Source organism: Seriola aureovittata, chromosome 8 (genome assembly GCF_021018895.1).
Source record: "Seriola aureovittata isolate HTS-2021-v1 ecotype China chromosome 8, ASM2101889v1, whole genome shotgun sequence".
Taxonomy (NCBI): Eukaryota; Metazoa; Chordata; class Actinopteri; order Carangiformes; family Carangidae; genus Seriola; species Seriola aureovittata.
The window spans coordinates 12,186,454-12,208,730 of NC_079371.1; the positions used below are offsets into that span (position 1 = coordinate 12,186,454).

A 22,277-nucleotide genomic window follows, 5' to 3' on the forward strand; every position below is an offset into this window, starting at 1 on the left:
GAGGGTGGGGGGTGGCGGTGGGGGGGTCGGGTTGCCAGCCACAGCTGTCCAGAGTCATAGCACATCACCACCGAGAGGAGCAGGTCAGATCCACGGCTCCTGCTTATCCGGAGAGCGACCTTCATTACCAGGGACATCACTCAGTGACAAGTGTGGAGAAAGGAAATGATTTTGATCAAAGGATCAAATCTTTTTAAGAATGTGTTTCAAGTTGCACTCTTTTGTTTGCAGAAGTGTAGCAGCCTCATGCAGCTTGACAGAAAACCCCTGAACAGTGGCCTTTAAATACTCCTCAAGTATCATAATAGCATGTATGCACCACAAATAGAAAGTAATATCTATTGTACATAGAAAAGCTGAGTAATTGAGTATCATTTGTTATATGACATATGACACTATGTACTGTGTGACATGATTTGTTACAGCATATATATAGTGACATCTATCCCTTTAATATCTGTGTGTATATCTTGATTTTTATACAAATGTGGGGCTCAATACTGGAGCTTTTGAAACACTTTCACAATCATTTATAACATGAATATAATCTATTATTAAGTAGAATAATTCTCTCTTTGTTTTGTTAAGCTAGAGCACTCAAATAATCAAAGAAAATTCACTCACTAAACTGTAAAGCAGCTTTACAGTCCTATTGTGATATCACCAAAAGCAAATAGTAAATAATATCATTGTATTATATTGATTTATTGTCTCTATCTATCTATCTGTGTACATCTCAAATTTTTTAGTGCTATAGACTGTCAATATATCAAAGATATCACTACAGGCAGTTACACAATATACAAGCAGATGGCCTAATAGCACAGCTCACATAGAACATTGAATCAGAAGTAGTATGTAATATACCCTATAGTCATTTAGGAAGGAGATCATAATCAGCTGCTTGGACACAGGCAATGTCTGCATATATTAAGACAAAGAGGTAAGAGGGTGAGATTGGGTGAGGTGGGGGGTTTAGGGGGAGGGTGGCAGCTAGTGATTTTCCCTTCAGTGTCGGACCTAAGGAAGTGTAAGGTCCCAGAGCAGCACTGTCAGCATCCCCTCACCCACACAGCTCAATCAAATCAATAAAAAAGTAGACAGCCAGTGCGCTGTAGTAGAGGACAACCGTCAAGCTGTTCCTAAACCAACCAGTGCGTCTCCTCTTTCACACTCCTGCTTCTCTGTTTCCACTCGGACACCTTTCCTCTGAGGTCTCAGCCCACAGCTTCTCCTCATCTTCTCTGCAGGCCTGAAATGGGCAAAGAAACACCAGGTGGCACAATAGAGCTGAGCTGGGAAGTTTATTGAACTGTGAAACTTAATATGTAAGGCTTGTAGTTGGGTTCAACTGGGTTTTAAAAGCTGGTACCGATACTATGCATTAATGTTGATAATCAGTAATCTGCATTTTACATTTTGCCCTCTTCATGTGCCCAAGAGAAAACAAAAATATGAAGAGTAATCAATGTTTCACCTAAAATATTATCCATATCTCAGAGGGGAGCATCAAACATCTAGCATCAATAAAACTCTCCACAGAAATCTATATTAATTATATTTTTTTAGTTGAGAATCTAACTATTAAATGGCAGTGGAAACATCAGAATATATTATATTAGTTCAGAATTCTTAGAAAACATTAAGTAATCATGAGGGTTCTGACAAGTCGATTGTTAAGTCAGAAAACAGTGAAAAATGGCCAACAAGATGTCTTTATGTGCCTTTTTCCTTGATCAATTACTTCAACAATTAATCGATTATCAAAGTTGTTGCCAGAATGAAGCATTACTTCCATATTAAACACATATCTAGGGCTGCAACTAACGTTTATTTTGATTAACATCTAAAATATCAGAAAACAGTGAAAAATGCCTGTCAAAATTTCCCAGAAACCATCTTTAATTTTTTTTGTTTAACAAAGAGTTCATATAGCAAAGCAAAATTTCCATAGACAATTATGTTAAACAGAGGAAACCCTTGCATTTGTGTGACACAAGCTAGTAAATGTTGGTATTTTTTTCTCGATAAATGGTTTATCAAAATCATTGTCTAATCTGTTCATTAGCTAATCATTCTTGCGTTAGACCTCAAACAACCCTAACCCCCTAAATTATAGAATAAAATAAGCTATATAGAAATAAGATTATATATTCCCTTTATAGTTTTACAGTACTACCTGAATGGTTACCAAACCATAAAATCTTGCATTCTGTATTTGATACTACATGGTGTTATCTCTGTGTGTGAAGTGAAAGTGAAAAGGACGAGCAATGTGGGATAAACGTATTGTCCCAACAGCTGGAACGCAAGCTGGTTTGTTTTATGAGGTGACCGTGGGATGTCTGGCTGTGGCGGTTAATAAGCAGCGGTCTCTCTGCCCCAGTCCTCATTCGCAGTCCTCACACCTTTCCAACAACCCCCCTGTGCGCGCACACACACACACACACACACACACATACATGCAGCCTCAGCCCCAAGCAGACTGACCGACTGTTCCCATGGCATCCGTTAACTTTGCTCCCTACTGATAGTGTGTGTACCGCATTACGTCTGTGTGCTGCCAGCATCACACACTGAGATAATGTGTATCTCTTCATATTCACAGGCCAACCCTCCCCCCATCATCGTCAACGCAGACTCACTAGATGCAGGCCCTTATGTAAGTATCTGTTCTCTCTCTCTCTCTGTACAGTATATATCTCTCATTCACACTCCCTCTGTGTCGGTGCATGAGCACGGTTATGTGCGTGCTTGGAAAAGGGCTCGTCCTGGTAGCAACATGCTGTTTGCCATGTGGACCAACATCCATTATCCTATTGACCCTGCCTGTTTGTGGGGAATGTGCATTCTGCAGCGGCACATTTAGTGTCACAGTGCATATGTATTTTAAGAAAGAAAGACACTTTTGATTGCAATAAATCGGAAATTCATGGTGGTATTTTTAGTCAGAAAAACAATCTGGTGAATGTATCTTCTGTATTTTTTGTCAATAATCCTATTCTCCACGGTTCTCTGTATTCAGTCTGTACATAGGTCTATTCTGTATTATATGGTATAGGATTTAGATGAAAAATTTGCATGCTTCTCTTTTTTTCTTACCCTGTTTTTAGAAAATGGCATAATTCAGGCTCAGTGATGTAACTAACCATTATGTTTTTATTTTGGCAGGTAAATGGCAGTGATGGGATGTATAAATATGAAGAAATCATTTTAGAGAGGGTGAGCTTTACCAATTGCTTGTTACATTTTTTTCCCCACAATTTACATATTCCTCTTTAATGTATTTTCTGCATGATGGATGGATTTCTCCCCACTAGGTGGTAGTAAGCAACTCAGTCTTCACTCATTGAGCCTAAAGAACATGAAAACTAAAGAAAAATCTAAATTTCTATAATTGTATATGAGAATCATATGTGATAGTGTGTGTTAGTGAAGTTATAGCTGTTACGTCACTGCAGTAAGACTGTCTTATGTGCAATGTCTCATGTAAGTTTGAGCACAGAATAATGCCAGCGAGGCATAGCTTTTTACATAATCCTGATGCACATGTCATCAGCAGACGCCAGAAATGTAAAGTGCTCTCCTGTTCAATTGTTCAGCAGGCACCACTGCACTTGTCAGCGATGGTTCAGCTTGTAGTGGCAGAGCTATATGTTTCTGCTCTCATTATTCCACCCACATATAGATGCACCTCCGAACCCATGATAGATGCACAGTATCTTTCTGCCCCTTCCGCTCTAAGTGGCATTTCTGCATGCAGAAGGCTTAAATAAACTATGCAAAGTCACACTTTAAAAGGTCTGTGGGTGTTTAACATTTGGTGGTAAGGCCTAGTGTACTCCTCTCGGCTCCAGAGCAGCACACTGGGAGGCCTCAGCCTCCCTCTGTCCTAATTTGTTGCGACTGTTGCTCATTAATTATAGAAAATAATAAAGTGAAGTCTTTTCTCAGCTGTCTTGTTTGCTGCCTGTCTCTGTGGCCACGGCTGTCAGATGCAGCAGTGTGCCTGGACCCACTGGATCCAAAAGGTTCCTCTGTTGTTTCAGGAGCAGGAACGACAGGCGGTGGTAGTGTCTGTCTCCTGCAGAGAGTGAGAAGCTCTGTATCATGCAATAGAAATGATGCTTCTCAACTCATCTTTACTTTAGATCATAAATCCATTTTTCTGTTGACACTGGGCATCTCCACCACTGATGCCTCTCTGTGGGTTGATGGAATAAGCGTGACATTTTGAATGAAGTGCCCTCCTCTAATGGAATACATGGCATTATCATTTGTCACATGCAAGGACACACACACACACACACACACACACACACACACACACACACATACACACACACACACACACACGTGTCCACAAAAACGGACATCAGAAGTGCCTGGAGCAGTCTGCATCGATCACATGTTCCTCTGAGATACCAATACACTTAAGAGCCATATTGCATTGACCTTGAGCCAACATTGGGTCCAGTCACTTACATCAAAGTGTGTGCATGTGCATGTTGTTTACTGTTCCCTACTGAAAATGCCAATCATAACCTGTGTGCAGGGGAACTCTGGCCTGGGCTTTAGCATTGCTGGAGGAATAGACAATCCCCACATTCCTGATGATCCGGGGATCTTCATCACCAAGATTATCCCAGGAGGAGCAGCTGCTATGGATGGACGGCTGGGGTAAGTTCCTTTCTTCACCTTGTCACCCTCCTCCTCTTCCTCCTCCTCATCCTCCTCCTCCTCCTCCTCACCTTATTCTTTCCACCTACTATTTCCAAGCTCCTCTGCACCCTCTGTCCTCTCTCTCTTCTCTAACCTCCTTTCTCTCTTCTTTAATGCTCACTACCAGCGTGTCCCGCCAGGCAGTGCTGTGTGGGAGGCAGAGTTTCTACAGCCCTCTGCCCCATGGCTCTCTGTGTTTCCTCAAAGTTATGATTCATTGGAAAACCAAAACCTAAAACATGCAAAAATTATGATATGGAGTGTTTTTTTAAGTGTGCTTCGGAGGTTTCTGATTACATAGGCCTTGCTCGGGTCTCTCCCTGCCTTTGTGCAGCAAAGTAACTCCATTTATGTTATCTATTGACTGACAAGCTGGTGTGTGTGTGTGTGTGAGATATATATATTAAAACGTTTCCCTCCACAGGGTTAACGACTGCGTGCTGCGTGTGAACGACGTGGACGTGTCCGAGGTGGTTCACAGCCGGGCGGTGGAGGCCCTGAAGGAGGCAGGGCCGGTGGTGCGGCTGCTGGTTCGACGGAGGCAGGCCCCACCCGAGACGATTCTGGAGGTCAACCTGCTGAAAGGACCCAAAGGTCAGGGGCACATTTAGAGAGAAATATACAAGTTCATTTTTATACATCCTTCCTGGAAATGAATGCATTGCTAAATTTGTTACTGTTGTGCATACAAGTGTGGGGTTAAATTTGGAAAAATAGACTTTAAGACTAGACTTAAGAAGTGAAACATTGAGCACTGAGGAAACAGACCCAGACATGGAATATATCTAAAAATGTATAAAATGAAAGGTGGCTCTATGTACATGTATTGACTATCTGACTGTGTGTATTACTCAACCAGGGCTGGGATTCAGCATCGCCGGAGGGATCGGGAACCAGCATATCCCAGGAGACAACAGCATCTATATTACCAAGATCATAGAGGGAGGAGCTGCCCAAAAAGATGGACGGCTGCAGACTGGAGACCGCCTGCTAGCTGTATGAGCCCACACCTCCCTCTTATTGAGTCACATATTGAGTGTTCAAATCAACATGAACTAATTTTAAGTGTTCATTTAATTCACTGGCGAGTTAAACAAAAATTCAGCAGTAGTTGATAGTACCGATTACAAACCCCTATTGCTGTAGGTGGGCGAGTATGTGCTCTATGTAGATGTTAAGTACACTACATTATCTGGTTGGTTGCCTCATCCTGTCATTTCAAGCTAAGTGAGACACACAGCACACATCAACATTTATGACTTTGTGTATGATCACTAATTAACCATTTGGGTATGAGAGTGAGAACGGTTACATTTGTTTAAGGCTGTTGTATATCAAACAAGACATTACTCATCACTACAGTCTGTGTGAAAGACCTGCAAATAATTATAGTGAGCTACTCATTACTGCAATATGCATGTACAGATATGTTGTTTAATTGATCTTTTACAATGTTAAAATACAAATGCGATACCAGTCAGAAGTTTTTAATACATTTAAACAACATTTGTGACTTTTTATTTTATTGGAAATTACTTACATCTTGAATTAGGGATAATCTCATATTTTCTCACTGACATCTAATAAAATACAAATATCTGGTGGCACACAAGACACTTTTCTGTTTTGGACATACTTGCCAAAGAGAATATTTTTTAGCCCTCTGTCTCACATTTTCAACAGGTGTCTAGCCTCTGTTCGAGAGCAGTTTAGCAGGCCTAGTGTACAGGCAGACCACTTCATTTGCAGCACAATTATACAGTATAGTGTATTATCTACTGTATATGTAATTAGAGTGATCAAGATTTCAACATTCTCAGTTCATATACTATACTGTACCTGTTATTTGTTCTCTAATGTGTTATTGACAGTGCAGTAAGCACATTGCTTCAGTGTAACCAAAACTAAAATATGGGGCGTTCAAAAACTTTTGACGGACAGCATATTTCCAGGGAATAGAGTCTTAAAAGACAAACTGTAGAGACTCTTTAAAACCTTAAGCTACTGCTTTTGACCTCTGTTAATGCTGCACAACGCACCAACCTTTCACTCTGCTGTTGAAATGTCCAGAAATCTAATAGTACCTTCAAGCTATGATTCATTATTGTGTTGGCTGGTGTGATGGCTGGTGTGGTGCGTGATGTTGTCACAGTGCAGCAAAGATGTGAGGTGCTCAGGTTTTGATACAAGGATTTTTTCCTCCCCTCTTTTCACGGCATTCAGGTGAACAACATCATGCTGCAGGATGTGCGTCATGAGGAGGCAGTGGCTGCACTGAAGAACACCTCTGATATGGTTTACCTCAAGGTTGCCAAGCCAGGACCTGTGCATCTCAATGACATGTACGCCCCACCAGACTACTCCAGCAGTACGTATCTATCTCTTCTTGTTATTGTGGTCGTCCTTGTAACGGAGATGCTGTCCATACACTGTCCGAATCAGGATCTACATTTTACATTCCTTAGTACATACACAGCAGCTGCAAAACTACAACAGGTTTATTTATATAAAATGTTTAACGTAAGGTAAAGGGTGATTGATAAGTCAAGGTCAATGTGTTTGTACGGGGAATCATCTTTTTTATCTTTATTAGAGATAGTTCAGCTGTCCTGCGTGAATTTTTGTGTTGGATCACTGTTCTCTCCCCAAAACTGCTATGCCCAGACACCCACGTAGTGACTGCTTACACACACACACACACACACACACACACACACACACACACACACAATCCTTCCCACAGCAACAACAAGCACAGTTCTCTGCCTCCCACTGAGTGTGGATGGTTTCTCACATCCCACCTGCTCATGAGAGCCCACGATCTTGAGCTGCAGCATCTCAAATTTCCACTGAACAGTGATTTAGTGTTAGAGGGGGCTATCGAGGGCTTTTCGTATGTTCTAAATGTTTGCAGTTGTCGAGCCCTTAATGCAGACTTAACCCCGCTCTGACAGTACAACCCGTGTTCAGATGATCTGGATTTAAAATGCTTGATTTATCAAGCTCAGCTGCCTCCATCAAGAATGTAAATTCAGGGGAAAGAGGTGTATTTTTACGCCTGTGATTCTGCTTTTCCCTGCATGCACAAGGACTACATCAACTTTTTAGAAATGTGTTTCAAATTTTTCCTCTTAGGCGATAAGAGGATTGACAGATTTAAAACATCAGGTGTAGATTACTGAAACATCTCTGTTCATACATTAGTCAGTGCTAGTTGTCTATTGTGTAAAGATTAGCACAGACAGAGTAGAGACATGTATAAAAAGCATAGCCAATTTCCTAAATGCCAGTTTGGTTCTTTAAATGGAAATTCTGGTTTTAAACAACCTGGGCCTTATTTTTGTAGTGTTGGCCACCATCCCTACTGCTAATAATATCATCGTTATCACAATATTAATTGCTAAGATCTGGAAACGCAGAGACATTGCTAAAAAGATAAGCAGTCAGATGATCAGACAAGTTTTGAAAACCCTCACAGGTCAGGCAAACTTATTTGGAAGAGAAAATGTTAAAAATATTACCCAAACTGACCAGTGTCAACATCTAGAGCCTACATGCCGACATTTTGAGTTTAACTTTGACCTACTGTCCCTCCTTTTTTTTTCTGTACCTTTTCTGTGCTAGCGGTTTAGATAAAACAGCAAATCTTATAAAGTATATAGTAATAATGGCCACATGACATTCTAATAACTCTAGAGCCATGGTAGTAATTCTATGAGGCTGTTCTAAATGCTAACGTCAGCATGCTAACATGTGGTCACAATGACAATACTAACATGCTGCAGGGATAATGTTCACCATCTTAGTTTAGCATGTTCTTGTGCTAATATTTGTTAATTAGTGCTTAAAACAAAAAGCTAACGGGAATGTATCGGACCTGCTGGATTAGCAGATTATTAAGCCCAGTAGGATTCCTCCTCTGGGGACCATGAATCTACAAAAATTCATTTTGGCAATAGTTGGATCTGGATCAAAGAGGCGCACCGACCAATACCTTCATTTTTGCTTGGGTAGCGAAGGTGTCAGTCTTACGCTGTGTTCCTGTTGTGCCTGTTGTGCCTGTGTTGTAATCATTCTTCCTTTCCCCCTACTGGTCTGGCCCTCCCCCCAGCCTTCCCCACCATGGTGGACAACCACGTCAGCCACAACTACATGGGGGCAATGGAGCCTAAGCCAGTGTACCCACCGCCCCAGGTTACCCCGTCCAGGTACTCGCCAGTTCCCCGCCCTGTTCTAGGAGAGGACGACTTCACAAGGTAGGTTACAGGCCGGTTCCTCCATGAATGATTCTCCTCCCATACATTACATTCATACAAGCTCTACGAGTGTAGACTTAACTAAATCACAGCACATAGTTTTGCCTCTGGAGATCAGCTAAAGGCCTTTTTAGTTTTTGCTGGTGTAGTTGTAGTTAAGGAAACATGGCTGTAGAGCACAATTGTATGGGGCTTTTAAAACAAATCTTTTCAATTTGCATGGGGTTCTTTTTGTTCTTAGCCACCTCCATTTTGTTGTTGTTTCACAGGTGTTGTCATGGTTCCTTTGATGATACGTGTACATATTTGTATTTGATGAAGCAAAGCAAATGCTTAGTTTACATATTTCATTTCATCAGGGCTAGAGTGGTGCATACTACATAATAGCTGGACGGTGTGGCGGCTGTGTGCTGAGAGAGGCCTCTTGTCACTTCTTGTACTTGTTATGACTGAGGTGTAACCTTTGACCTCCTATCCAAGTACTGGATCAGAAGTAGCATTCATAGGGGCTTGATTGGAGTGTCCCACGAGGCCTTGGGTCATCTTAACCCACAGCTCTGGGGAGGAGGCTGTGTTCTCCCTGTGTGTGTGACTGCATGCAGGCGTTTATACGTGTGTTGTGAGGTGAAAGTGTTACTGGATGAGTGTTAGTTTTGTGGCCCTGTAATGTCCTTGTCCAAGCTGTCTACATGACTTGTATGTGCATTTGTCGCATCTTTGTTGGTTTGTGTGCTTTATTTGTGTCCTACACTTGTCCCGTTCACTGTGATTCCTGTACCCCACAGCAGGGCTGAACCTATTTACAGTGTCATCCACAAACCTGGGGACAGCAAGGTGCCCCAGGCCCTCTACAGAGGCTTCTGTCCTTCCCCTGCTCCCTTGTGCCAAGGTCCGCTCCCCTTCTCTGGCAGGTACTAACCTAGTCCATCACGCCTTGCTTAGCTAACCCTCCTCTCCAGAGCTCAGCATCTTGATCTGGCATCAGACAGGAGTAGGGCCCGAGAGGGATGGAGGCCACCTGCCTCACCAGTAGTATGTAGTACCACATTTGTGCACAAAATACACAAAAAGAAATAGACAGAGAGGAGCAATGGACAGAAGAGGAAGGAGAGGAAAGGGAGGGAGGGGGGTGGTGGGTGATATTTTTGTTGCTAGAGCTCTCACTTCCAAGCAGGGGTTTCTTTTGGCTTATTTAATCTTTCTGTCTCTTTCTGTGTTGCATGTAAATGTTCCCCCACCTCATGTCTACTTTGCTGCTTATATATACTGGTACTTTAAGTGTGTGGCTGCTCTTTTTTTGTTTGTATGGCCATTCCACTCATATCCAACTCGTACTTAATCTTTCACGACTTCACATGAAACGTGTTAAAACACTAAGTACTGCAAATTGACAGTGGGACAGAAATGAAAGAAATAGGCGTATTATTTCTTGCCCTTTGTGTATGTGTTTTATGTGTTTTTCTTGCTACTACACATACACTACTATTAATGCTTTTCATATTTTCAGTCATTATTTATCCATCAATTTTCTACTAATTTCATTACATCTATGAATCTGAAACAATAGTGCCCTGTTCCTCGCAGTTTAAAATGGAGTCGTACCTGCTCTTCACAAACACATCTCCACAGGAGCGCAGCCGAAAGGGCTTCACGCTCCCACAAGCTGCTCAATTCCATCTGTCAGGACGCATCGATAAAACTAAGCCTCTATCTTGGGCCAAGTTACTTTCACTGGTGGTTACTGCTGAAGACAATAATAATACATGATATTTATGGCAGTGCTTGTGTTTTTTCACTGTGTGGCATTACTAAATGTGCAAAAGGCCTCCTGTTTGTTGATTTTGTTTTGATGTTGTTTTCACTTACTTATTTACACAGTCATGTCCATCGTGCATCACCTCATGGATGAATGCCCCAATTTTTCTGTATGAGCCATCGCTTTTATGTAATGTGTTTGTGATAAATGTAGCTTTTATTGTGTAACATATATGCCGTACACTGATTCAAATATGTGTTTTCCTGTGTGTGTGTGTGTGTGTGCGTGTGTGTGTGTGTGCGTGTATGTGCATGTGTGTGTGTGTGTGTGTGTGTACGTGTGTGTGTACGTGTATGAGAGATAAAAAGACAGATTCTGGTCTTGCTGTTTGGCTGTAACTTAAGGCAGGGTGTGGTGTTTAAGAGAAAGGACAGTACAGGAGGATGGGGAGACCTATGAGAGCCACCCAACACAAACATTCTGCTTTGCAGCGTTGGAATGTTTTGCCTGCTGCTCAGTGTATGTAAATATAAACACAGAGCCTTGCTGTTACCATAAATGTAACGGGGAGTAAGAGCCTGATCCGGTGCAGGCCAGCAGACCAGTAGCAGCAGACAGTCCTGCAGCTGTCATGATTCATCTGCACGCTGGGAAAACCAGGCCATGCACTCAGGTCTTACCCCTCTCATCCCCCATGCTGCCAGCACCAATCACACACACATACTGTACACTGACACATTTGCTCATAATGTGCTGACACATACGAGCACACACGCAGGTACGTGTGCTTAAATGCAATGCACAATTATGACACAGACATATACCTGTGGGTATACATCTTGTGCACCAGACAACTCATAAATTAACGGTGCAAATGAGAACGGCCTGCACGCTGTGACCATGCGCGCACCTGTTTTCCCCTAGTGGGTTTGTGTGTCATGTCTGCTGTAGAATCAGAAAAGTGTGGCATGGTCTTGGAGGACATCATGTCCGACAACCAACTTGATCCCAATCACAGCAGATGAGCATCCAGCTCCATCAGACTGACGGGCAGATAGCAGACACCTCCCTCCAGCCCCAGCAGCTTCCCCATTGGCTCCGACCAGGAGGGGTTATTTTAGATGGATGCTATAGTAAGCACAGGCTTCTGCAGAAGTGGAGCAGGCTGGTTGTGAGGAATGAGTCAGAGCTTGTATCGGCCCTTTGCCCATCTGCACATCCCCCTCAGTGGTGTCATCACAGACACATCCCCCTCCACCCCCCCACACCCCCTACCCACACCCCCCTCCATCTGATATTACCCCCTTTCTGTAGATATGTTAGTACTGTACATAGCTCCCTTGCATTCTTGTTTCTGTCCACATTGGACTGGATAAGAGATAAAACCTCCGGGTATAAATATGCATGTTTAGTGTAAACATAAATCTGCGTGAAGTGATGACACTGTGCACATTCACTAGACAAGCAGCTCCCCTCTGCTGGTCAGGGCTGTAGTTGTTGGATATACACAACAATGCTTCGAGTTAGGCTGCTTTGTTCAGGCACAGCTTGTGTAAATACAGAAGCTGGAGGACTGCAGCAGCAGGTGAGCTAATCAGTAACTTTATGTGTCTCACCCACGTACACAAAACCTTCGACTGGGCAGCGCAAGAATTCAGTCATCAATAACGAGGAATGCTTTGACCTTTGGTTAGCATTTTTAAAAGCTGCAAAAGCACAAAGGGGAGTTTAAAATAAAGCTAATCACAGCAGATTCAGCTGAGTACTCGTCTTAGGTGTTAATCATTCATCGTTCCAATTTTATTCTTAGTCACAGTGAGAGGCATGAAATATCTTAAACTGTCTATCACCTTAACAGTGAATACATTTTTTCCTTTGTGAAATTAGAGGAAAATTGCAGGTCATAAAGAAGAGGCAGACACAGGAAATCTATGGCTGAAATTTAAACAGTGAGAAGTCAGAGAGCGATAAAGCAGCATTTTAATTTTATCTGTATGCGCCTCTATACATAAGCTGATGTGATCCATTCGGGGAAAGGGAGAGATAAAGTGCCGAGAGAGGTAGTCTCTGTCTGTGGAAAATGGCGTCCATCTGCAGTGTCCACCATTAATCAGCCAAGCAGAGCCAATTACTGGACTGAGTCCAGGGCAGCATGACCCGCTGAACCCTGCAGCCCAGATATCCATTCACAGCTTTAGGGCTGAGCTGCGACCGCTGCAGCCAAAACACTGAAACAGACAGGGAAAATATAGCAGTCCAAGAGGCGGTGGGTTCTGAATTAGAGAAGAGTCGCAGGAGAAATGGCTGGGCAGAGAGAAAGGCTTTTTGCTGCTCTATAACTGTTTACATTCCTGGCATGGATGAAAAGGCTAAGGGGGGAAGGGATGGTAGTTCAGGTCTTGTGATAGGGAGGAAGGACTTGATCGCTGCATTTAAAAGAGTAGGAATTCATTCCCACTTTCCATGAAAATGGCCTGGCGCTACACATCCTATGGGCAAACAGTGCACACAGAAACACGTGTGCACACCGCTCCTGTGGAGTACAACTGTAAAATAACAAAAAGCCGCTGGCCTCATGTTTTCAAATATTCTACAGAATTATTTTAGCATAAGGAAATCCCGCTCGCTGTCTAGTGTGCAACCACGTCACAGACTATGGGGGCATCAAATCAAAGGCCTGAAAGTCGTGAAAGTCAGTTCATGAGCTCCTCAGTTTGTTTACTCTCTGACAAATTAGCAAAGAGCTTCTGGGAATCTGTCTGCCTAGTCTCCAGAGGGCCAGGCTAACAGACAGGAATGCTGGTGTGCTGTTTGGGGGGGGGCAAAACAGCATCAGAGTGGAGATGAGGGGATCGAAGTTGGATAACATCCAGTCCGACACACCAAAGTCCTGATGCAGACCTGATTATTCCAGATGTGCGTAACGGGTGATTTTGACTTCGTCCTGTGGAGGGAAACAAAGATGATTTGCACGGGAGCGGTAGGGTTAAGTGTTAAGTCTTGCCTTACTAGTGATGATGGGGAGAGAGAGCGTTTGTGACAGCCCAAAGAAGAGCTGTTTCCCATCACAGCACACAAGGATGAGATAGGGAACATCAGGCCCCAAACACATGAGCTTCTAAATTTGTAGCCCCTCTCTCAGCGGAAGGCCAGAAAGGCAGAGTGGGTCGAGGAGTAAGAGCTGAGCTGAGCGATGTGCTGTAGCCACCATGTTCACAGTCAACATCTCATCTTCCATGTCGCTGGTGAGGAGCCTGCCTGAACGCACAGTTAGGAAATGCTCTTTCAGAAGCAAGCACCGGATCCGGATCTTAAGGTAACCATGGAGATCTGTGTGCCTTGTCGAGTTGGGATGAAAAGCTCAGGATGGAAAGCAAGGTTATTTTAAGCTTGACTTGTTTGAAAAGAAAATCAGTCGTTGTAGCATATTTAAAGGCCATTGCCACTTGCTATTTCTTTTATTAATTGTTTTTTCTGGTGCTAAAAATATCTTAAAGGCTATGGAAAAAAGCAAGAACATACTAAAGCAAATATCTAAGCCTTGTCGATACAGTTGTAATGAATCTGTCCCTGATTCTGCCTAGTACAAGCCTGTTAGGCAATACGACAGACCGAGAGTCACTATGTTGCTACTGATCCATCTTATTTTAATGGCCTTACAAAAAAACTCTGCATCTAAGTTCAGTTAATTGCAAACGAGTACAGTTTAACAGTCTGGTTAAACTGTCTGTAGGCACTGTTTTACCATTTAGGACTTTCCGTTGCTCCTCATCTCTTTTAGTGGAGTAATCAGCACTTTTTCCAGTCAGTCATGGGTATGATTCTGAAAGTTTGGAATGCTGCCTCGGCTGCCATCGATGGGAAAATGGTCTTAACAGTTAGAATACAGCCATTAGCGATTGAGTAGGAATTGTTCCTGCAGACCACAGGCTGAGTGCTGCAAGAGACCACTAATAGGAACCATGCAGTGCTTTCTGTTAAGAAAGGAAAACTGTGTGTTTGTGTGTGTGTCTTTGCCTATGTACGTGCATGCGCGTATACTTATGTGTATATTTGTATATATGTGTGTGTGTGTGTGTGTGCGCGCATGTGGGTGTGAGTCTGATGTTGGGCTTCCTGGAGTGTGTGTATTTGCACTCGTGTGAAGTGTGTTCTCAGAGGGTTTTTGCTGAACCATAGCAGCGGTTTGGCCTCTCTAGCATCTTAAAACTGAGGCAGTCTGAATAGCCTGCTGGAGGATGAGTCATAGTGGCTAAAGCTAAAGCAGAGCTTCAGCGGGTCTGTCGAGCTGGAGGTAGCTCATTGTGTCTGCGTACGTTAATATGAGTGGGTGTTTAAGTGTGCAGATGTGCGTACATTTCCATGAGATTGCCATACATAAGCGGAAAATTCTATAGTCAATAGATAACCTGCATTTGGATCCTTTCGTGTGGCTGCTGGTGTTATTGCTCACATAGTAATGAGTTAACAGTGCTATCCAAGTGGTTATCAAGTATTCTAAGTTATCTTTATTAGCAGTATGATTAGTGCATGATTATTACATGATTAACGATTGTTTCTACTGGTGAATACTGCCCTGTAGATGAATCATTTAAAAGTTCTATTTAAAGCACTCACATTCAAATATATACGGAGTGGGGCTACAAAAAAAGATCTGCAGGCCCACTGCTTGTCGGTGCCAAAACCGAATGCACTCGACATTTTGGATGATCATACGAAGTGTAAACTAATATAAGATGGCTGTTGTATGAAACAGCCTCTGTGTACCCCCAGCGTCTGTGTTTATGCTCTTTCTGTTTCAGTTATCTCTCTCTCTTTGCTCATCTCTTCTATGCTCTCTGTCCTGGCCTATACCCTGACACTGTCACTCTGTCTGGCAGGGAGCCGCGGAAGGTGTTGCTGCACAAAGGCTCCACAGGCCTGGGCTTCAACATCGTCGGTGGGGAGGATGGAGAAGGCATCTTCGTCTCCTTCATCCTGGCAGGAGGGCCTGCTGACCTGAGCGGGGAGCTGAGGAGGGGCGACCGGATTCTCTCGGTTAGTATCTCAACCTCAGGTTTTTTTGTTTATCCACATCAACAACTGCGACAAAATTGAGGCATTACTGTAAGATTTGCAGCCAACTCCCGCTGTCAGAATAATGATGATAGAATTAAGGTGGCCTAGGGTTTAGAAAGCCAGCAAACATCTGCCCTGCTGAAATGTCCTTGAGCAAGACATTAAATTCACAACAACTCAGAGGGAGCTTAGCAGTGCTCTGTCAGACAAGAGAATCTTGCAAATCAAGAAACTATCAAATAAATTACATATTTAAATCACTTGACTTATATTTCATAATTTTTAACCTTTTCAGAATCCAGTGTTGCTCTAAATACACTGTATGCCTGTTTTATTTCAGCGCTGCGAGTGCTGTGTCTGAAAATACATTACCACACTTTATATGGAAAGATAATATTCAACAGAAGCTAAAAATTGTACTTACCTTTATAAAGGTTATTCAAAATCAGCAGTAAAAGTCACATAATTATCATACATGTTATAATGTAGTCATAACTAATGTTATGATGAGGGCAGATCTTATCTCTTACTAAGTCTATCTCCATCTGGTTTGTTGTAGGTGAATGGAGTGAACCTAAGGAATGCCACACATGAACAAGCAGCTGCAGCACTGAAGAGAGCTGGACAGACCGTCACCATCATTGCTCAATACAGGCCTGAAGGTAAGACCCTACAGTCCCCAATCACACATGAATGAAGAGTTTTAAAACATCAGTCATTGTTCGGTTACAAGCAAGTATAATGTGATCTTTACTGTATGTGCACCTGTCATACTGTTTTTGCTTACGGCTACATCCAACTGAGGTTTTCCACATTTGCACTAAGTATACATGTGAATATGTGATATGTGATATTGTGGCAAAATAGATATTGAACTCACAGTTTTAATGGTCTGTAATGGAAAGATTTATCATCATAAAACCTTTATCTAATTGTTAGATTTTCAAAAGTATTCTTGAACCAGATTAGCCTGTTAGGTTAGATTCTTGTCTAATATGTCGTCTGGATGTAGCTCATTAAAATCTCAGAAAATTACCAAGATGATTTCAACTGAGTTATCTCAGCTTGGGCTTGAACACTACAAATTTAGAACAGAAAACCTGTAGAGGCATCAAGTTTGAATAAATTGTTTGCTATTTTGGGAAAATATTCACTTTCTTCCCAAGTCAGAAGATCGATATCATTCTCACCACTGTACGGTAAATATGGAGCTAACACCAACAGTCAAAAATCAACAAAAGAAAATCTCCTTAGCAGCACCTCTAAAGATCAGTGATTACCATGTTGTATCTTGTTTGTTTAGTCTGTACAAAAATCAAGACGTAAAAACAGCACATTGAGGTTTTATGGGTGTTATGTACCTGATTGTCACTTGGCCAGGTGCAGTCATTTCAGAGGCTCAGCTGGTTGTCTGGCAACCTCATGGGGAAGACAAGACATAACCTCCTGTAATCCCACAACTTGTTGTAGTGGGAAATGTAAGATCCACTCCTATGTATTGACAGTAATTTGCATCAGTGTCACCCAAGTGCGTGTGCATGAGTGTTCTCATGTGCATGCACAAGATAATGGGGACCCACTCATAGAGACACAGATCCATAATTCCACAAGGAACCTTTAAGATAAGGGGAAACACATAAGAGAGTGAAGACAGACTTCTCTTCTCCAAAGATTTGCCCCTGACCCTTGGGATCTAATGCCAACCTTTTAAATAAGGCTCATTATTTTCCTGAAGTGGCTGGGCACTTTAGTTTTTCCGCAAACGTTACTCATACGAGAATAAACTGTGTATTTGTTGTGAACTATTTTCAGTGGCGGATTAATATATTAATACATGCTCTAGTGAGTACTCTCAGCAGCAGAACAACATATGTGGGATTGACTCAAAATAAACCACAGTACCAGTACCCACTTTCATGGTAATGAAGGAACATATAAACCAGAGCAATGTGTGGCTCACTATAATTTTTTAATGCCTATTTGACAACTATGGAGGTGTATGGCACATATGAATAAGCAGATAATGGATACATAGACAATACTTGTTAGAATGATCAGTTCATTATTGGTTTGGTCATTTAATGGGATTTGTAGACAATAACAAAACCGCAAAATATCAACAGACGTGTCCTTTAATGTTGCAATGAAAGTCAGTTATACCTGGTGTGGCGGTGCATGCGTGATAAGCTCCAGTTGCAACCCCGGTTGCGCTCCTGATAGGCTCGCTTGAGGAAGTATTCAGGTTCAGGGGCGGCACTTGTGTTAGCAGGCTGAAGTGTTGAGCTAAAGCAGCAAGGCGGGCAAACGAACCGCTGTTGTGCTTCCCTGTTCAAACTGCGAGCCCCTGAGAGCCAGCCGCTGTTCGTGGACACAAACCCAGACAGCGATGGAAAGAGGAGACTAAACGGAAAGTACGAGCTCTACATCAATTACGACTGCAGAGGAAAGGTTTTTTTTTTTTTTTTAAGGCGTTAAAAGTGAAGGTGGAAAACGGAAAAACTTCAAACTTTTATCTGTCTGCCAGCCTGTGTGGATGGGGGATGGGCTCGAATACAACAGCAGCAGAGCAGAAGCCGCATGAACTCCCTAATGGCTGGATGAAGAAACTACCGGCTGAGACCGCGAAATAATAGCTTCAGTTTCATTTAATTGAGGTGAGACGAGGAGGGGAGATAGTGGAAATTATTGACACATTGAAACCGCATCAACTGTGTGAGTTGAACAGTAGAAATGGTTTATTTTGGCTACGACTGTACCGAGGTAGTTGGAGAGGTAGGTGCCCCTTTTAGCTGCAACCTGTAGTTGTACTTAAAAGTAAAGTTACAGTAGCCTATTTAAAGTAAGTTATGTCTGAGCTGCTTAAAAAAAGCAAGAATTAACCTACTACAAGTGACAACACAAGTTCAAAAAGACTATTAAATCGGCCTTGAAATTAATGTTAAGTTACCGTGGCAGACATGTGATAGCCTCACCCCTACTGTAGTTAATACACACACTCCTGCCATTACCTGGAATCCCCATTAGTTTGGTTTTATGTCTAATTTATTCCTGACTCTTAGATTTAATACTACTACTACTTAAGACCACATGAAGTACCTTTATGTTGTAATTCACACGAAGCAGGATTCATTCAGTCACTTTTGGCAATTGCTTTGCTATTCTTATGTAACCTAAGATTTTAGGTGGGGACACAGAGGTGTGGTCAAACAGGTGTGTGTCAGCTTGGTGGTGGTTTAAACAGTGACCTCACCTGTGAACCTCAGCTCTTTATGTTTAATTTACACCTGTACGTCACTGCCGCACCAGACTCTCAGACCACAAGTCCATTTTCTTTGCTGACTAAAGCAGAATTTATGTGTTGCTTAGCCATGTAAGTGTTTATCTAATTTAACAAGGTTTATTTATGTAAGTGTCTCCACTCTGTTTTTGTAATAGTAAATTATAGCTTGGCTGTGCATTACAGCTACTTTGGCAGTTGCATTTTTCTCAGTGTTTTTGTTATTCTCTTCATGTGTACTTGCTGCAGTAATGCTATAAAAACAAAGGGAGGGATATTGTAAGCTTTAGATTGAGGCTGAGTTCTCAGGTTAGACTATGACAGGAATGCGCAGGGGTATAAGTTGTAGCATGCTCTCACTCCATATTCCTTTCACTTTTAATAAAACACCAGCCATAAATGTCCAATAATGCTCCAAGGTCATTGAAAGGAAGGTGAAACAGGATCAGTCAGTTGGCATGGAGCTAAGCTAAAGAAAGACACAGGCTAAGATCAAAGCTAACTCAATATTGCAGTATAGGTTTTCCTTCTGCCACAAAATGCTGATTATAATGCCTCATTCTTATCCATGTGAGTTCATGTTGTCTCGCATGCCAGACCATTCAGGCAGCATCTTGAATAATGATGTGGTTAGTTGAAGGGAACCTTTGTTTTCCATACCAAATCATGCTTTCAGCTCTGCGCCCCTTTTGTAACCCAGTGAAGGACACTTATCTGTTTATGTACAATGCATAACTACTCTAAACATACAAGTTGAGTGCTGGCAAATTATTGACTTCCTGCATCCCCTCTGGTGACCTGAGATCTGTCGCCAGTAAATCTGCTGGCATCCTAAAGCGGTGTGTGACATGTCGTTCGTTTGAGTCTGGAGCAGGAGGAACCCCCTGTGAGCTGTACAAGGACAGTCAGTAAGGGGGAGGAAGTGGAGGGTGAATGCTAGTTTATGTCGGGCAAACTGCCTGGAGACTAATCTCAGGGGCTGCGGCCTGGGCGTCCACAGACGTCTGATGGAAGGCCAGTACTGAAGACTACAAGAAGCCACAACAGAGCACACATGCTGCAGCAGAAGCCCCTCTGACTCTCAGTGGCTTACTGGAGCATCACCAAGTCTCTTTCACTCACATTAATTTTGAAGGAATTGAGGTGAAGGGTGTGTATCCACTTGCTAGCCTTTCACAATATCAAGGAGTGTAATTACACTAAAATCTTTGCATGTAGAAAATGGGAGCGGGGCTGTGGAGAAAATGTTAAACTCCACGTGCTCTCATTAAACGTACACCAGTATGGATTACAGAGGTTTGTAGACATAGTTTGGCCAAGGTCTACATGTTCCTCTACTGGGGTCTGTGTGCTCACTGGCTCGGCTATTCCTGAGATCATAACACACTCTCGCATTACATGTACATGCCTGCTGCATTGCATAACTGGATCAAAAGAGAAGCGACCGTCCCCCAAAATAAGAAAGCTGTACGACTAATCAGGACACGCAGTGGGAGTGAGAGATACAGAATAGTCCCAGTTTCTATTAGCTGTCTGTTCTTCCTGTGGGTCACTCCTAAAAATATAGGCTAGCTCTTGTGTATTAAGTGCTTTAAGCGACAGACATTTAATGTTGATAATTGTGGACTCCCTTTTCTCAGCATTTCAAAGGTGTGATTCTGAGTAGGGACGTTAGAGAATCTTTCATGTTGGATTGATTGCCATAAAGAATTTATTAATTGACTGTGCACATGACTCATTCTTAACCAGACAGATATGGTTATGTCCTTAAATAAAACCTGAAACAAGGTGTCAACAGATAATAAGGGTAGCCTATCCTTTTCGAATGTTTGTGTTTATTTTATAGGTGTACCTTGTCAACTTAAGAATATACATGAAGTAAAAACTTGAATTGAAATATTTTTAATTTTACGTTTTTTTGTGTCTTTATGCGATAGCTGATTGTAGGTAGATGACGTGAAATAAAGGAAGGAAGAAAGGGGAAATGATATGCAACAAAGGTCCCAGGCTACATGTAGGCCAGGGACATTGCGCTTCATAGTCACCAACTCAACCCACAGGCCACAAGGGTGCCCAGGAACCAGTTAAATGAAATTTTAATTTTAATTTGTGGGTGTTCTGAGGAATAAATGCTGCTGTTGTAGTTATAGTTGTGACTTGGATTTGCGCTCATTTGCATTTTTGATTTTCTCACAATCCAGGAAAGATTTGTTTCTGTTATTGTTACTGCATGTGCTTGATATTTAAGGTGGGACAAACAGTCGATACATAACCTTCGTGTCAGTATAAAGTGTTGTTGTCCTGTTGGTACATTTTGACATATGGTTGATGATAATCGTTCACCAGTATCGCAGTGTGTTCTTGGACTGGGAGTATCCTTCCTTTTCTGTGAAATAGAACCCTTCCTTCCCTCCTAAACTTCCTTTAGTGACAGAGAGGAAGTATGTGTTGCTGATTGGTCTGTGGCTTTGAGAGACTGGTTATCGTGTGTTTTCCTACTCAGTTACACAGATATTGTGATGTACTTTACATAGATAATTGTAATGCAGATTTCCTTGCATTCTGATGTCATCAGTACCAACGAGGGGCGGCAGCATCCAGCTCCCCACAGAAGCATAAAACTGGTTGTAGTGCTTTACCTGCTCCTCTTGAATGTCCACAGTATTGAAATTAATCATTTGGATGTTAGGAATGTGAACAAGCAAAGCATTTAACTCTACCACCTGTGCTACTCAAACCACTATCTCACTGACACAGCTCTCAGCCAGCCCTTCAGGTTGGTGCTATTGTGAAGCAGGGTATTAAGATTGCTCTCTCTATTTAGCTACTCTTTGTCTTGTCCCTCGGCACCTCCCAAGCTGCTGCTTCTTGTGCTTCATTCTCTCGTCTTTCCTCTGCCTGAGAGCCAAGTGGACTAGTCTGAATGACTGTTTCCGCATCTGCTGTCCCTGTTCTAGGTGTGCTAGGACGTTGCTGTTGGTTACAGGCAGTCAGGCGGTGTCTGGTTACCTCACCTTGCAGCGTCACTCTGTTGTATTGTTAACCTTTTGAACAGAGACCAGGGTGGAGAGCCGTCACCAGGCCTGGGGCAGGATCTGTCTCTGCTTTGAATCCCCTTTAGGTTTTGTTTGGGGGGTGAACGCTTGTTTTTGCACCTGCCCAGTATTTTCCAGGAGCTTGGACTAACTTGGAAATCATTTTGTAGGCA

The 22,277-nt window shown here is 42.5% G+C and overlaps 1 protein-coding gene across 13 annotated transcripts in view; it reads left to right on the forward strand.

Annotated features, from left to right (window-relative positions):
• dlg3 (discs, large homolog 3 (Drosophila)) overlaps nt 1-22,277 on the forward strand; it is a 79,840-nt gene that overhangs the window by 45,407 nt on the left and 12,156 nt on the right. For 8 of the 13 annotated variants that reach the window (XM_056382133.1, XM_056382139.1, XM_056382137.1 and 5 more), the window contains 9 exons: nt 2,609-2,662; nt 3,172-3,222; nt 4,556-4,680; nt 5,147-5,316; nt 5,582-5,718; nt 6,946-7,090; nt 8,816-8,978; nt 15,615-15,771; nt 16,352-16,454. In XM_056382133.1, coding sequence (XP_056238108.1) covers nt 2,609-2,662; nt 3,172-3,222; nt 4,556-4,680; nt 5,147-5,316; nt 5,582-5,718; nt 6,946-7,090; nt 8,816-8,978; nt 15,615-15,771; nt 16,352-16,454 — 1,105 coding nt within the window. The remainder of the gene's footprint in view (nt 1-2,608; nt 2,663-3,171; nt 3,223-4,555; nt 4,681-5,146; nt 5,317-5,581; nt 5,719-6,945; nt 7,091-8,815; nt 8,979-15,614; nt 15,772-16,351; nt 16,455-22,277) is intronic. The other 5 variants (XM_056382134.1, XM_056382138.1, XM_056382140.1 and 2 more) reach the window with 1 other exon arrangement.